Consider the following 14,005-nt stretch of genomic DNA (forward strand, 5'->3'; position numbering starts at 1 on the left):
CCTACAAACCCCCAGATGTACCATCCAAGCTATATGTAAATCAGTTATCCGATATTCTATCCTCAATGGAAACGAAGGAATGTCTGAAGGAATATATATTATTGGTGACTTTAACTTAAACTGATCTCAAGATAGTTAAACCTTTGAAAGGGCTGTTACTTCAACGGAATCGAACCCAATTAATAAATGAACCTACACGAATTAGTCAGCCGAAATTATCAATAATTTATTTTATATTTACCAATCAAGAAAACAAATATAACCATTCTGGTGTAATAAAAACTTATATTTCTGATAATTTCTTAATTTACACCATTAGAAAATTAAAAGGCCAGATAAAATAGCTAAAAAGCAACCCTTACATTGTACTAGAATATCAAAAAATGTCTGCCTATAATAATGAAATTGAATCCACAAATTGGTTGGAAAAAGCAAACAGTGATGAGATGCCATTGACATTATCAAGTAAACAAAAACTTCAAAAGTTCGCAAAACGAAACTTCACTCTCCCCTGGAATAATTCTGACATCACACCTATATATTAATCATATCCGAAGTATTTTTTTATTCGAATATAAATTAGGCTCATCTTGACGTTATGCTCACCTCATATTATTTACTAAAGATGCATTTTTGCTAACATGCAGTAAAGCAGCAGACTAAGATCTGGAAGTGCGCATGAGCACAAAATTATTTATCTTGGTCGTCCAAGCACTCTTGCGCATGCTCCGTGAGTTCAATCGGAAGCACCGATTGAAAAACAGCGGGCTGAAACGGGTGGTCAAACTAAAACATACTCCAAGACGAATTGAAATCGAAGACGGAATTATTTTCCGTCCGGACCGTAGGTTCAGTTGTTGATTCGCTACTTCATTCGTCTCCTGCACACACCAAGAAATGGCGGACAAAGAAGGTACAATGAGCACGCCTTTTCTGCGTTCAGCCGGCGTTGTTCTTCTTTTCAAGCACTCTTGCTAGCTAATGCTTGCCAGGCTAGCATGAAAAATCTGAACATTAACAATACAAAAATGATTATGTTGGCCGTTAAGTGCCGTCCAGGTAGCAGCATGTTACTTTGTAATGAATAGCTCTTTAGCTTGATTATTCACATAGCTAGCTAGCCAGCAATGTTTTTTTGTGAATTAATGTGAAGACCGTGTAATTCTGAAATTTTATTGTCGACGCGATATAAGCGAACAAGCTGCTAGCTAATTAATAGTAACTTAGTTTCTATCGCTTGCTAGATTAATTTATGGCTTTTGCAGAACGCTGGTAATGTTGGGCAGTCTTTCAGCTAGTTAATGCGAGCTACCTAGCTATCATATGTATATATTCGGTAATGTTAGCTAGCAGCTAGCTATTGTGTGCGTCTCGTGCATTCTACACAAAATGTTTCGGTACCATCAGCCATTTTGATGTAACGTTCTGACAGCTAGCTAGCAGTGCTGCATACCATGTCACTAAGTTGACTAATACATCGTGTTTTTGCAGCATGCAAGTAACTGGAGTTGTCCAGTGAGCTTCGTGTTTCTGGTTTGGCCTGTCCTCAACGTGGCTCACCTCATCATGTTCAAACTAAAACATAGGGAGGTAGGGGTCGTAAAGACCCGTTGCAGAAAAGTACCCTTTTCTTCGTCTTTTTTTATTTAGTTGAGGCGAATCAAAACTGCCTAGGTGTCGATCCTATATAATGTTAGCTAAGTTAGGTGAAATGTACGGATCACAAAGCGAGTTGAAGTGCTCATGAATTAAAACTCTGAATGTTCATAAGCAGCTGCGATGTTGAAAAATATTGAAATGGACTCCGGAAGAAGAAACTTTAGTGTGGATCGCAGCTTATAAATTGATCACTCCATAAAGAAAGTATTTCACCATAGTGTCGCAGTATAGTAGCTAAGGCAAGAAGACACTGTTAAACGCGAAATTTGGCTCATGTAATGTGTGGCGGCATCAAATGACTGCTAGTGTTGCGCAGTCGGTGAACGAACGAATCTTTTTAGCTAAACGAATCTTTAATGTGAACTGAGTGTTCTGGTGCATCACTACAAATGATTCGTTCGTATGTTCGTGCGCGACCGTCGGCGGAAAGGCTGGTATTCTTATGGAAATTAAAGAAAATCTGGCTGGTTGTCCTCTGAGGATGTCATAGGCCAGATGTACGAGGCAGCCTATCACAATTAAGATTGTGTGAACGGGGGTAGAATTTTCAAAGGAACGGTACTGACCACTGAACTGTCACAGTGGTACTGACCTGCTGAATAGTAGGTTACTATGAACTCAGAAACATTAAATTATAAATTATAAAAAGAGAGTTGTTAAAAGTATAATTAAACAGATACATTTGCTCTTAAAATGTATTTGATAAAACTGGCTTGATTTGATAAGTATCTTTATCGTCCATCACAACTTTCGTTTGCCATTTATCGTTCAACGTGTTCACTGTTGGGATCGTTTAATGTACACCTGCAATTGTACAACCATAGGCCACGCCCATGGAATGTCCCCCCATTTTTGTGATTTTTATTAATATCACCTAGGCTACTCCAAAGCACAGGCCTACCACAATGTGTATCCAGCCTATATCTATAGCTATCCATCTTCAGTGTCATAGCCTATTATTTTGATGATATTATTATGCAAAATCTGTCTTGTGTCCATTGTTCATGGCCATGAATCGTGATGATAAATGGAAAATAAATAAAGCTAGTGCCTTATGGATGTGACATTAGGACACAAAATGACTAACAAAATCCCTCAGAAAAATTACTCCTCTTACATGAGACATTTTTAAAATATCTTAAATATTTATGATACGCTGGTATTTCCTCATAAAAATCAAGACGAGCAAATAAATATTTTATAAATTGCTATTTTTATACTCAGCCAAGCCTCCATTACATGAATATCGAACTTTCTGCATTAGACTTTAAAATTAGTAAAGTTTTTAGGAAGTTTATAGTCTCCCCAAAATACGTGTCTTTTTTTTTTGTCACGTTCATAACACAAGTTATTTGTCACATTTTCTCTGGCTTAATATTTGTAAAATAATTTTTGTTGGCCCCTCACCCAAGTGGGTGCTATGATAATATGCATTAACATGTTTTATGTAAGAGGAGTAATTTTTCTGAGGGATTTGTTGATCATTCTCTGTCCAAATGTCACATACATAATGCTGGAATTGCCCGTGTCCCAATTTGTTTTTGTCTATGGTGTTACTCATTTATCACATGAAGGATAGCTTTTGGATGTAAAACAATAATGAATGGTGGATATCTTATGTTTCCACATGTCTCTTATTGCTTATAGCTAAAATGGCTGTATTTTCCCTTTGAAGAAATTCTATTTCTGTGCAGTTGTCTTTGGTGTTACCACCCTTCATGGTAACACCACGTAACTGTCTTACATCGCTTCACAATAGAGATTGTAAGTTTTTATTCAGCATCCTAGTATAAATTGCACTTCCGGGAACAAAATGATCCTATCACCTGATGTGTTAACAAAGAATCACCCATATTTTATGCCATATCTCAGTGGCATATTAGCCATTTATGTTCTTGTCACTCTCAGCCAGACGCACCTTAGAAGAGCACAGAGACTGCGGCTTATTTCTAAGCCCTGTGCCCTGTGCCTTACAGCATATGAATCTCCAACATGGCCGTGGGCAAAATAATAATAAAGAATAAAAAAATCATGTTAAACGATAAATGCTCATATGAGTGAACACATTGAACGATAAATGGGAAACGGAATGGTGATGAACGATAAAGATACTTATCAAATCAATACGGTTTGATGTTTTTGATAAAAATCGAGCGTTTCCTTCGGCCGCATATTCCAGACGGTTTAGCACCAGGGTTACCCCATGAATGATCACAGAAGATTGCGCACGCAATCAAGTGGTTTGCGATGGTCGGTAGCTAGCTCACTTTAACTTTGATTGTTTCTCTCCCTCTTCCAGTGTACGATGATGCCGTGGAGGAGCGGGTTATAAACGAGGAATACAAAATATGGAAGAAGAACACGCCTTTTCTATACGACCTAGTAATGACACACGCGCTGGAATGGCCGAGCCTCACCGTGCAGTGGCTTCCTGACGTCAGCCGGTACGGTATTATCAAATACACGTGTCCAATTGTGCTTACCGCTTCCGCTTAGTGTTAGGAATATATTCCACTGACGATGTCTACGCCTCTTCTGCCACTGTGCAGGCCGGAGGGAAAGGACTACGCCATCCACCGACTAGTTTTGGGCACCCACACATCAGACGAGCAGAACCACCTGGTCATCGCGAGCGTCCAGATCCCTAACGATGATGCTCAGTTTGACGCCTCCCACTACGACAGCGAGAAAGGAGGTGAGTGGCGTGGGATGTTTGAATAGTTATCTCATCTTTACTCTGCCGTGAATCAATTTGTCCTTTTGTGATGTAACGCATCAGATCTTATTAACCCAACTATGTGTACGTTGCATTTGTTGCCCAAATACATGAACCAGTTTTTTTAGGTGTAAACTTGATATTTGATGTCAGTTTAATGCTGAAATGTTTTTCCCCACCTATCAGCAGGTAAGCACATCCGTGTCTTAGAAGTGGTGAGACTGGCTGTTTGTTGGGAAGGCATTCAGAATCACGGGCAGGGATGGGGGAGGGAAGACTCGTGAATGGAGGCAGTCATAATTCAGTGGAAAAAAATCCTTGGTTAAGTATTTACTTAATGGTATTTACTTTGATTAATTCATTCTGCTTCATCAAATCAAGTTCTGTTCTGAAAGTGAAGTGATTTGTAATGGTGGAAAAAAAGATTAACTCTAGTGAGTGGATGGCTTGTAGTCACATATCAGCTGAGAATTAAGTAGTAGTTGCATGTAATGGGTGAGGATGAATCAACTCAATCTTGACTCGACAAGACATGAACTGGACATGTATGGGCTTACTAGCCGACCTATGCAACATAATATTATGCTCTCGTTTGCTACTTACAGCACTATATGCTATATGCCCTCTTGCCGCTATGATGGCACTTAACATTATGTAGTTGGTTTATCTGCCGACTAATAATGTTGGTTGCAACTAATGACCTATTATTGACATTGCTCTCTGCTCTTCATGCAAGTCACTGGAAAAGAGTATCTGGTAAATGTAAATGTATGTAATGCAACCTGTCCCACTGTTAAATTTACAATGAATCAAAGCGGTTTCTCTTTTCTATTTTTTTTATCGCATGTTCATTAAAATATGCGCAAAGTGTAAAATACTGGCTGCAGGGTTTCTTACTGTGGTCTCTGTTAGAATTTGGGGGATTTGGCTCCGTGAGTGGAAAGATCGAAATCGAGATCAAGATCAACCACGAGGGGGAGGTGAACCGGGCCCGCTACATGCCCCAGAACCCCTGCATCATCGCCACCAAGACCCCCACCTCCGATGTGCTGGTGTTCGACTACACCAAGCACCCCTCAAAACCAGGCTAGTGCAACTTTCTGTCAAAGGCCCGAAACACATCCTGCTTGTGAACGCAGATGATAATGCCAGGCCCACACATTGCAAACGCATGGTCCGGTTGTGCGTACTCGACGTGCATACTTGTGTCCCAGTGGTGGTCCAGGATAGTTGGGAAAGAAAGCGCTAAATGTTATATAATATTTGATACTGCAGCTTGTGCTTGCATTGTGTTAAATTTCTTCATCGCATCTTAGAATGCAATGACACTTGAAGTTGAATTTGCGTAGCTGGAAGCAACTGCTTTTGCGTGCTTGCATAGGGTATGTTTCGGGCCTAAGTCTGCTCCCGGGAGTTTTGGTTGAAACTGTTAATGAAATGCCTTGGTGTCCATCCTCGGCCATCTTGCAGTGCCCTGTTGTGTGTTGTGTTTATGGCGTTGTTGTTGAGCGTGGTGTGGTAAAGTTTCTGTCTGTCTCTCCTGCCCCCAGTAGATCCTAGCGGAGACTGCAGCCCAGATCTTAGGCTGCGGGGTCACCAGAAGGAGGGCTACGGCCTGTCCTGGAACCCTAACCTGAGCGGGAACCTCCTCAGTGCCTCTGACGACCACGTGAGTGTCTGCAGGAGCCATCTTACGCAGATGCACACACCCACCCACCCACACACGAATCCACACATACACATACACATGCACACACAGATCCACACACAGATGCACACAACACAAATGCATTTACATATGCATAAGGCCCACAAACACTTTTTTGTATGTACTTGTCACATGCATGCATATGGAAACAAACCTTTCATATACATGTATGTGCAAACATGGCAACATTATTTTTAAACAAATTAAGCTTGAGCATTAGGCTAGTGCCAATTGCTTCCTGGCTGACAACACTAGGTATGATAAAGGTTTACTGTAGCCTAAGGTGCCATTTTTGTTTTTTTGGCTAGACGATCTGTTTGTGGGACATTAGCGGAGGACCGAAGGAGGGCAAGATCGTTGATGCGAAGACCATCTTCACCGGGCACACGGCCGTGGTGGAGGACGTGTCATGGCACTTGCTCCACGAGTCGCTCTTTGGTTCCGTGGCTGACGACCAGAAGCTGATGATGTGAGCACCCCAAAACATTTGCTTGGTTTAGTGGTTTATAGTTACTTCTTTTCCAACCCTCACCCTTGTGGTAGGACTACTATATTCAAAAACAATACGTTTGCATTAATACACCCACATGCTGGGGAAGGCACTGTTTTTATTTAACCTAATAATTTAGTCGGTTTAATTGTTTGAAAACCGACGGGTATGGATATTGATGCTGGGAAGTTCTTGAGACTTCCCTGATGTTTTAATGAAAGAATGGAGCCTATGTTTAGCCCCAGTATTGATAAATAATTGTCTTTATCCACTTAATGTTCTCAATATCGAGAATGGTAATGGCATCGGTTTAAACTGTGTGTTACACAGCTGGGACACTCGCTCTAACAACACCTCCAAGCCTAGTCACTCGGTGGATGCTCACACCGCTGAGGTCAACTGCCTGTCCTTCAACCCCTACAGCGAGTTCATCCTCGCCACTGGCTCTGCAGACAAGGTGCTTGCTTACTGCTTCCTCTCAGCACCACACAAGAAATCCATATTCCTCAGTCAACCAAAGCTGTGTTATAGCTACACTACACACAACCACGGCTGTGTTGTAGCCACACTGTACTCAACCACGGCTGTGTTGTAGCCACACTGCACTCAACCACGTCTGTTGTAGCCACACTGCACTCAACCACGTCTGTTGTAGCCACACTACACTCAACCACGTCTGTGCTGTAGCCACACTGCACACAACCACACTGCACATAGCCACGGCTGTGTTGTAGCCACACTGCACACAACATGGCCACGGCCGTGTTGTAGCCCCATTCCACACCAACTAAGCTGTGGTTGTACAGTAATAGTATAGTACAGGGCATGTAGGTATTGTTGGAAACCGTAGTAATCTACTTGTGTAAACTAAACTAATTATTGCCCTTAGACGGTTGTGCAGATGAACCGTTAGTGTTGTGCAATAAAGAATAAAACCCCATTTTCTTACACTCCAAAGAGAAAAGCTCCAATTTTCTCCCTCCAAAGAAAGAAATATCAACATATGGTGACTAAAATGTTCACGGTTTCTTTGGAGCGCAAGTGTTTGTTCTTGTTCCCTCATATAACATTTAAAGCACGGCTGCCCAACTCCAGTTCTCAAGGGCCGTTCTGCACACTGGTTTTTGTTCCAAACGATTGCCTTGTTTTTAATTTGCTTTGACGGATTTATACTGGTTCAAGCCTGTACTTGAGCACAGTAAAATCATTAGGTTACACTTGCGGCCTGCAGTTGTAGCCAGTACTCATAAGCATGTCAGATAAGATATGATTAAGTCAGTTAAAGAAGACTGTCAGGAAACAAAATCCTGAAACGGATCGGCCCTTGTTGTGCACCCCTGATTTAAACTGTGCATCTTACTCCAAAGTCTCTGTGGTGTGTGCGTCTGTGCTCTCGTACGATATTTCCTGGTGTTGTTCAGCTCTTGAGTACAGCCTCTCTCCTCAGACGGTGGCTCTTTGGGATCTGCGAAACCTGAAGCTGAAGCTCCACTCCTTTGAATCGCACAAGGACGAGATCTTCCAAGTATATGTTTTATTTTTTATTTCACCTTTATTTTCCCATTTCACACACATTCTCTCTCTTAAAAGGAGACCTGGCCAAGAGGGCAGCTTGGCTTAAAATGATATTACAGGGCAAAACAATATATTTAAAATTCTATTAACTATTCGGGATCAGACAAAGATGCATACACAACCAGAATAATGGTGATGTGTACATAAGCAGCATGATGTAACTGATTAAGTGTTAAAACTGCTACATTTAATGGGTAGTATTTCTCTGAGATCTTTGCCAAGGAGTTAAGTGTGTCAAATTTGAGATTATCTTGCAACTCATTCCAAGACCTGGGGCCATAATAAAACACTCCTCTTGCCAACTTCTGTCTGCACTTTAGATACCTTGAAATGCAGCCCTTTTTTAGCTCGAGTTATATGTACTTTGTATGAATAAAAACTTTGAACTTGTATATGTAGGTACCTTTCCAAGAATGGCCCTCTGGATTAACATGCTGCACCCTACCAAGGAATGTCCAGTTTACCAAATGATATAAGGGCAGTGTGATAAAAGGGGACGAGTTTGGACAAAGTTGATGGAGAAGTAAAAGTGGCAAATTGTATAACCATAATCTTGAGGCAGGACTAAATCTTCTACCAGCTTCAAGACATAGAAAAGCATGCCGTCAACCTGTTAGAAAAAGCCCAGTGTCATCTAAAGTTTCTTAGTAATTAATTAAATGTGGTTTTATGTGAAAGCTTTTGTCCAGCCAGATACCAAGATGCATAAAAGTATCAACAAACTCCGTATCTACACCTTCAATGGCTGGAACCTTGACACTACTTGGAGCAAATCATTACATGAGTTTTGTATGCATTTAAATGCAGCTTCTGGTCAGTAATGTTACACCTACTGTAACATGAATTGCCATCGTTCCCTTGTCTCAAGATATTGATGCCAGCCTCATGAAACAATTCCAGCATTATATAATACAGAAATGAATGTGTCCTGTTCCTTGTGTATAGTTTGTAAATATATTGTGTATTGTCCCTGCAGGTGATGCTGTGATGCTTGTTAGTGAAGCAGTTGCCTATTTTCAGATTGATGCAGTATGCACTACTAAAACCTCCTAGTATCGCTAATGCTACTAGTATTAGTACCACAACTAAAAATGAATATGCAGTACATGCTATATCTTGGTTGATGCCTTGCATGGCAGCCATGGTGTGTGAGTGTGTGTGAATGGGTGAATGAGAAGCATGAATTGTAAAGCTTTTTGGATAAAGGTGCTATATAAATGCCAACCATTTACCATTTACCATCTTGGTTTACCCGGGGTAAGAATATAGCCCTGCTTCAAGATGGATTCCTTAATTTTTTCACATACAGTGTAAAAACATGTAAATAAAACATCATCATGAACCTCAATGAGGGCATTTGTAAATGACCAGAAACATTATAAATGTTTATTATTTAATAATGTTTTTGTGTTGGACTTTATTGCACTGACAGTGAATTACTGATTTCTCCGGCAGGTGCAATGGTCCCCTCACAATGAAACCATCCTGGCTTCAAGTGGAACAGACAGAAGGCTCAATGTGTGGGATTTAAGGTGAAGATTTGTGTCCCTTTTCCTATTGTGTGGTGCTAAAAAAAAGAATAATCCCGACTACCCGGGTTCGGTACATTTGGGTGCCAGGAAGGCCATATGACTAATTAATGGTAGTGGTCTGCGAGATGATCAGGGTGGAATTGGCTGTGTGAGCACAGTCAAGACCTCCCCACCTGCAAACATTTTGTTTGCAATTTGAAAATCTAACACGTTGCTACTGACGCTACAAAAACTACTGCTCCCAGACCAATAATGTACAGGCTGCTTTTTGTTTTACGCAGTTACATTTTGGGATTCACAAACCACTTGAGACAGCGTGTGTCTATGAACAGAAATGTGATAGGCCCATGACTGGCAATGTTTGCCTCCGTTTCTCTAGTAAAATTGGAGAGGAGCAGTCAGCTGAGGATGCTGAGGATGGACCTCCTGAACTGCTGGTGAGTTGTAGCATTGCATGCAACGAATTTACATGACTAACACGGAAGTCCTGGTGTAGACACGCTAAGATCAGTGCTGCTGTTGGGCCCTTGAGGCAAGACCCTTAACCCTGCATTTCTTCTGAGGGGATTGTCTCCTGTTTAGCCTAATCAATTAAGTTGCTTTGGGATAAAAGCGTCCGCCAAATTATTAATGTAATGTAAACCCTGTAGGTCGTTAAGTTGCAAGTTTGATTGCCTGGGCTCATCAACTGTTGGTTCTTTGATCGGATCCTAGTTTGTGTAATCTGACAGTTGTGGGGAGCTCTTCATGCAGTCTGTAGTAATGAGATAAAATTAAGTTATGGATTAGGGGGTGTGGCATGAAAGATTGCCTTTCATATTAATCAAGAACCCTCTTCCACTCTTGCACAGTTCATCCACGGTGGGCACACAGCAAAGATCTCAGACTTCTCCTGGAACCCCAATGAACCCTGGGTAATCTGCTCTGTGTCTGAGGACAACATCATGCAGGTTTGGCAGATGGTAAGTGCCAATTAAAACCCCTGGTGTCTGTCACCATATTAGAAACTGCTCAAAATTAAGGGAACACATCAGATCTTAATGAATGATTTATTCAAGTTGAAAATCTTTACTGATGTACACTGCATACTTTGTTGAGAACAAAATGACATAACAACGGTCAAAGGAAACCAGAACCATCAACCCATTGAGGGCTAGATTGAAAATCACACCGAAAATCCAAGTAAAAAAATTGAAATCACAGGCTGATCTAACTTGTGTGAATTTTATCACGGCAACTCATAATGTGACTCAGTAGTGTGTATGGTGTGTATTGTACGCACTCCCGACAACATCTGGGCATGCTCCTGATGAGTCGGAGGATGGTGTCCTGGGGGATCTCCTCCCAGACCTGGATCAGGGCATCATTGAGCTCCTGGACAGTCTGTGGCGGTACTTGATGGCGTCGGATGCACCGATACATAACATCCCATAGGTGCTCAATTGGATTTAGGTCAGGGGAACATGAGGGCCGGTCAATGGCATCAATGCCTTCCTCATCCAGGAACTGCCTACACACTCTGGCCACATGAGGCCGGGCATTGTCCTGCACCAGGAGGAACCCCGGGCCCACTGAACCAGCGTAAGGTCTGACAATCGGTCTAATTTCATCCCGGTACCTAACGGCAGTCAGGGTACTGTTGGCTATGACATGGAGGTCTGTGCGACCCTCCAAGGATACGCCTCCCCAGACCATCACTGACCCACTGCCAAACCAGTCATGCTGGATGATGTTACAGGCAGCATAATGTTCACCACAGCGTCTCCAGACTCTTTCACGCCTGTCACATGTGCTCAGTGTGAACCTGCTCTCATCTGTGAAGAGAACAGGGTGCCAGTGGCAGACCTGCCATTTCTGGTGGTCCATCGCGAATGCCAAGCTGCACGGTGCTGGGCTGTGAGCACAGGTCCCACTAGAGGACGTTGGGTTCTCATGCCACCCTCATGGAGTCTGTTTCTCACAGCTGTAGCCTGCTGGCGGTCATTTTGTTGGGCTCTGGCAGTGCTCCTCCTGTTCCTTCTCGCACAAAGGAGCAGATGGGTTGATGCCCTTCTACAGCCCTGTCCAGCTCTCCTTGTGTGATGGTCGGTCTCCTGGTGTCTCCTCCATGCTCTTGAGACTGTGCTGAGAGACACAGCAAACCTTCTTGCGACCGCACGTATGGATGTGCCATCCTGGAGGAGCTGGACTACCTGTACAACTAGAGAAGAATCAGTCAGGAAGGATAACTTGTGCTTCCTAAATGGACAGATTGATATCCCTGAAGTTTAACTGACTTTGTGTTACACTGTGATGATTAAGTGTTCCCTTAATTTTTTGAGCAGTGTATATAGACTGTAAAGTACTTAGAATTGTTTAGCTGAATCAAAACCAAATTAAATAAATGATAGGAGATTCAGGTACGAAATGGAAATTGAGCTATCCTATGCTACCAGTAACTCACCGATTTGAACCCACTCCTGTTGTGAAGAGTAAAGCCTTTTGATTGGTTTGAATATGGACAACATTGCCCTATTGCTAGCTTGCAATATAAACCTTTATCAAAATAGGATGTAAAATAATATTTTGCAGTGAGTTTAGTTATGCAGATACTTGAATATTTAAGTGGCTTGTACTTTATTTACAATGACAGGATTGTTTCCATCAAAAAACTTTTTTTTTTTTTGTGGTGAAAATATTTTTGGGTTATTTTAATGGAGGAAGAAAACATCGAGTGCAAATGTGAACTGTCTAGCAGCAGATTCCTATTGCACACAATTTCAGATTGCCCACCATTGTGAGAAAAATGTGGAGCATAAATAGTTTAACAACTAATCTGTGTTACTGAGGATTTTACTGATGCACGACAAGCAGGTGATAGTGTAGTATAATGATTAGCCAACTGGGCTTGTAACTTAAAGGTTGCAGGTTTGATTCTCAAGTCGAGAACTTAGTATAGTATACTGTTTTAATTGTCTATATTCCACCAATAATGGAGTACATCAATTTCTCCAGTTACATTTGTGTATTCATTGTTGTTAAAAATAATTTTGTAATGAAATGGGCGGCCTGTAGCGTAGTGGTTAAGGTAAATGACTGGGACACGCAAGGTCGGTGGTTCTAATCCCGGTGTAGCCACAATAAGATCCGCACAGCCGTTGAGCCCTTGAGCAAGGCCCTCAACCCTGTATTGCTCCAGGGGAGGATTGTCTCCTGTTTAGTCTAATAAACTGTACGTCGCTCTGGATAAGAGCGTCTGCCAAATGCCAATAATGTAATGTAATGAAATGGATTGAGTTGAATCATATGGAAATGAGATATCAAGATGCATTCAAAAGTTTCCTTAAGAATCATCATTAAATTGTTTGGTCAGAGATTTACACCCCTACTTAACTGTAAATGATATTGGTTCTCCTTTCCAGGCAGAGAATATCTACAATGACGAGGAGCCAGACACCCCGGCCTCTGAGCTGGAGGGCCAGGGTTCGTAACCCCTCCAGTCTCTACTCAGTAGTGCTTAGGAGTCTGCTGGGGTTTGGGGAGACCTGCCCTGCACCTCACAGGCCCCCCCGTGGCTGCTGAAGTCAGTCTTCGCCTGAATAAATACAGCAACTCGAATGCTGTCTAAAGGGCCAATGCTGGACTAACTCATGGCTAAGTTCTCCTTTACCTTTTTTTGTTTCCCTTTTTTCTTTTCTTTTTTTTGATGTACATTGACATTTCTGTAAACTGGTCTCAAAAAGAACAGTATTTATCCATCTTTCTTTGAAAAAAGATACTTTGTTAAACACAGGAGACAGTTGTAACATTATTTAATGACCTTGGTATTACAAGCTGCAGTTATTTTAGTTCTGTCTTAATTTTGGCCGCCATATCAGAAGAGCACATAGCCTAATTACCTTCTCCCTCCAGTGTAATTACACATTACACACGTACAACCTGGTATAAAAATGCAATAAAATCTTTTGTACCAACTGAATGGAATTGTACAGTTTTTATAGTGTTAAATTTACGATGAATTGATACATATTTGGTCACTTTGCCACAAGAAAACTCTTGGGCAGTCATAAGTACAGTGTATATTGATGCCATGCAAATACTGTATAGGCATTTAAATAAAAACAGACATGGAGTAATGTGGAAAAATTCTACAAAATGTTTTATTGAAAAGCATGACAGGACTCAACATTTTACAATCAAAGGGAAAAATGGGCAAATTTTGAAAAATAAAAATCTTTTTTCCTCTTCAAAGCATTAAGTTGATTTTTTTTTTTTTTTTTTCCTCCTTCTTTCACAGTTAGTCTCATGCACAACCTGCAGAGGTAGATTTCTTGCATAACCTGAGA

General features: G+C 41.4%; 1 protein-coding gene across 4 annotated transcripts; it reads left to right on the forward strand.

Annotated features, from left to right (window-relative positions):
* Nucleotides 1-725: 725 nt before the first annotated feature.
* On the forward strand, nt 726-13,910 carry rbb4l (retinoblastoma binding protein 4, like). 4 transcript variants are annotated; one of them, XM_061237061.1, is made up of 12 exons: nt 726-913; nt 3,959-4,103; nt 4,209-4,354; nt 5,288-5,461; nt 5,926-6,044; nt 6,392-6,552; nt 6,904-7,030; nt 8,021-8,098; nt 9,601-9,680; nt 10,060-10,117; nt 10,532-10,642; nt 13,082-13,910. In XM_061237061.1, exons 1-12 carry the CDS (start codon nt 898-900, stop codon nt 13,148-13,150), a joined length of 1,284 nt encoding a protein of 427 aa, XP_061093045.1. In that variant the 5' UTR covers nt 726-897; the 3' UTR covers nt 13,151-13,910. The 4 variants fall into 4 exon arrangements, with proteins under 4 accessions (XP_061093045.1, XP_061093047.1, XP_061093048.1 ...); XM_061237063.1 differs by having other exon boundaries at nt 9,604-9,680; XM_061237064.1 differs by having other exon boundaries at nt 5,929-6,044.
* The last annotated feature ends 95 nt before the right edge of the window (nt 13,911-14,005 follow it).

This window comes from Conger conger, chromosome 3, assembly GCF_963514075.1.
Source record: "Conger conger chromosome 3, fConCon1.1, whole genome shotgun sequence".
In the NCBI taxonomy this organism is placed as follows: Eukaryota; Metazoa; Chordata; class Actinopteri; order Anguilliformes; family Congridae; genus Conger; species Conger conger.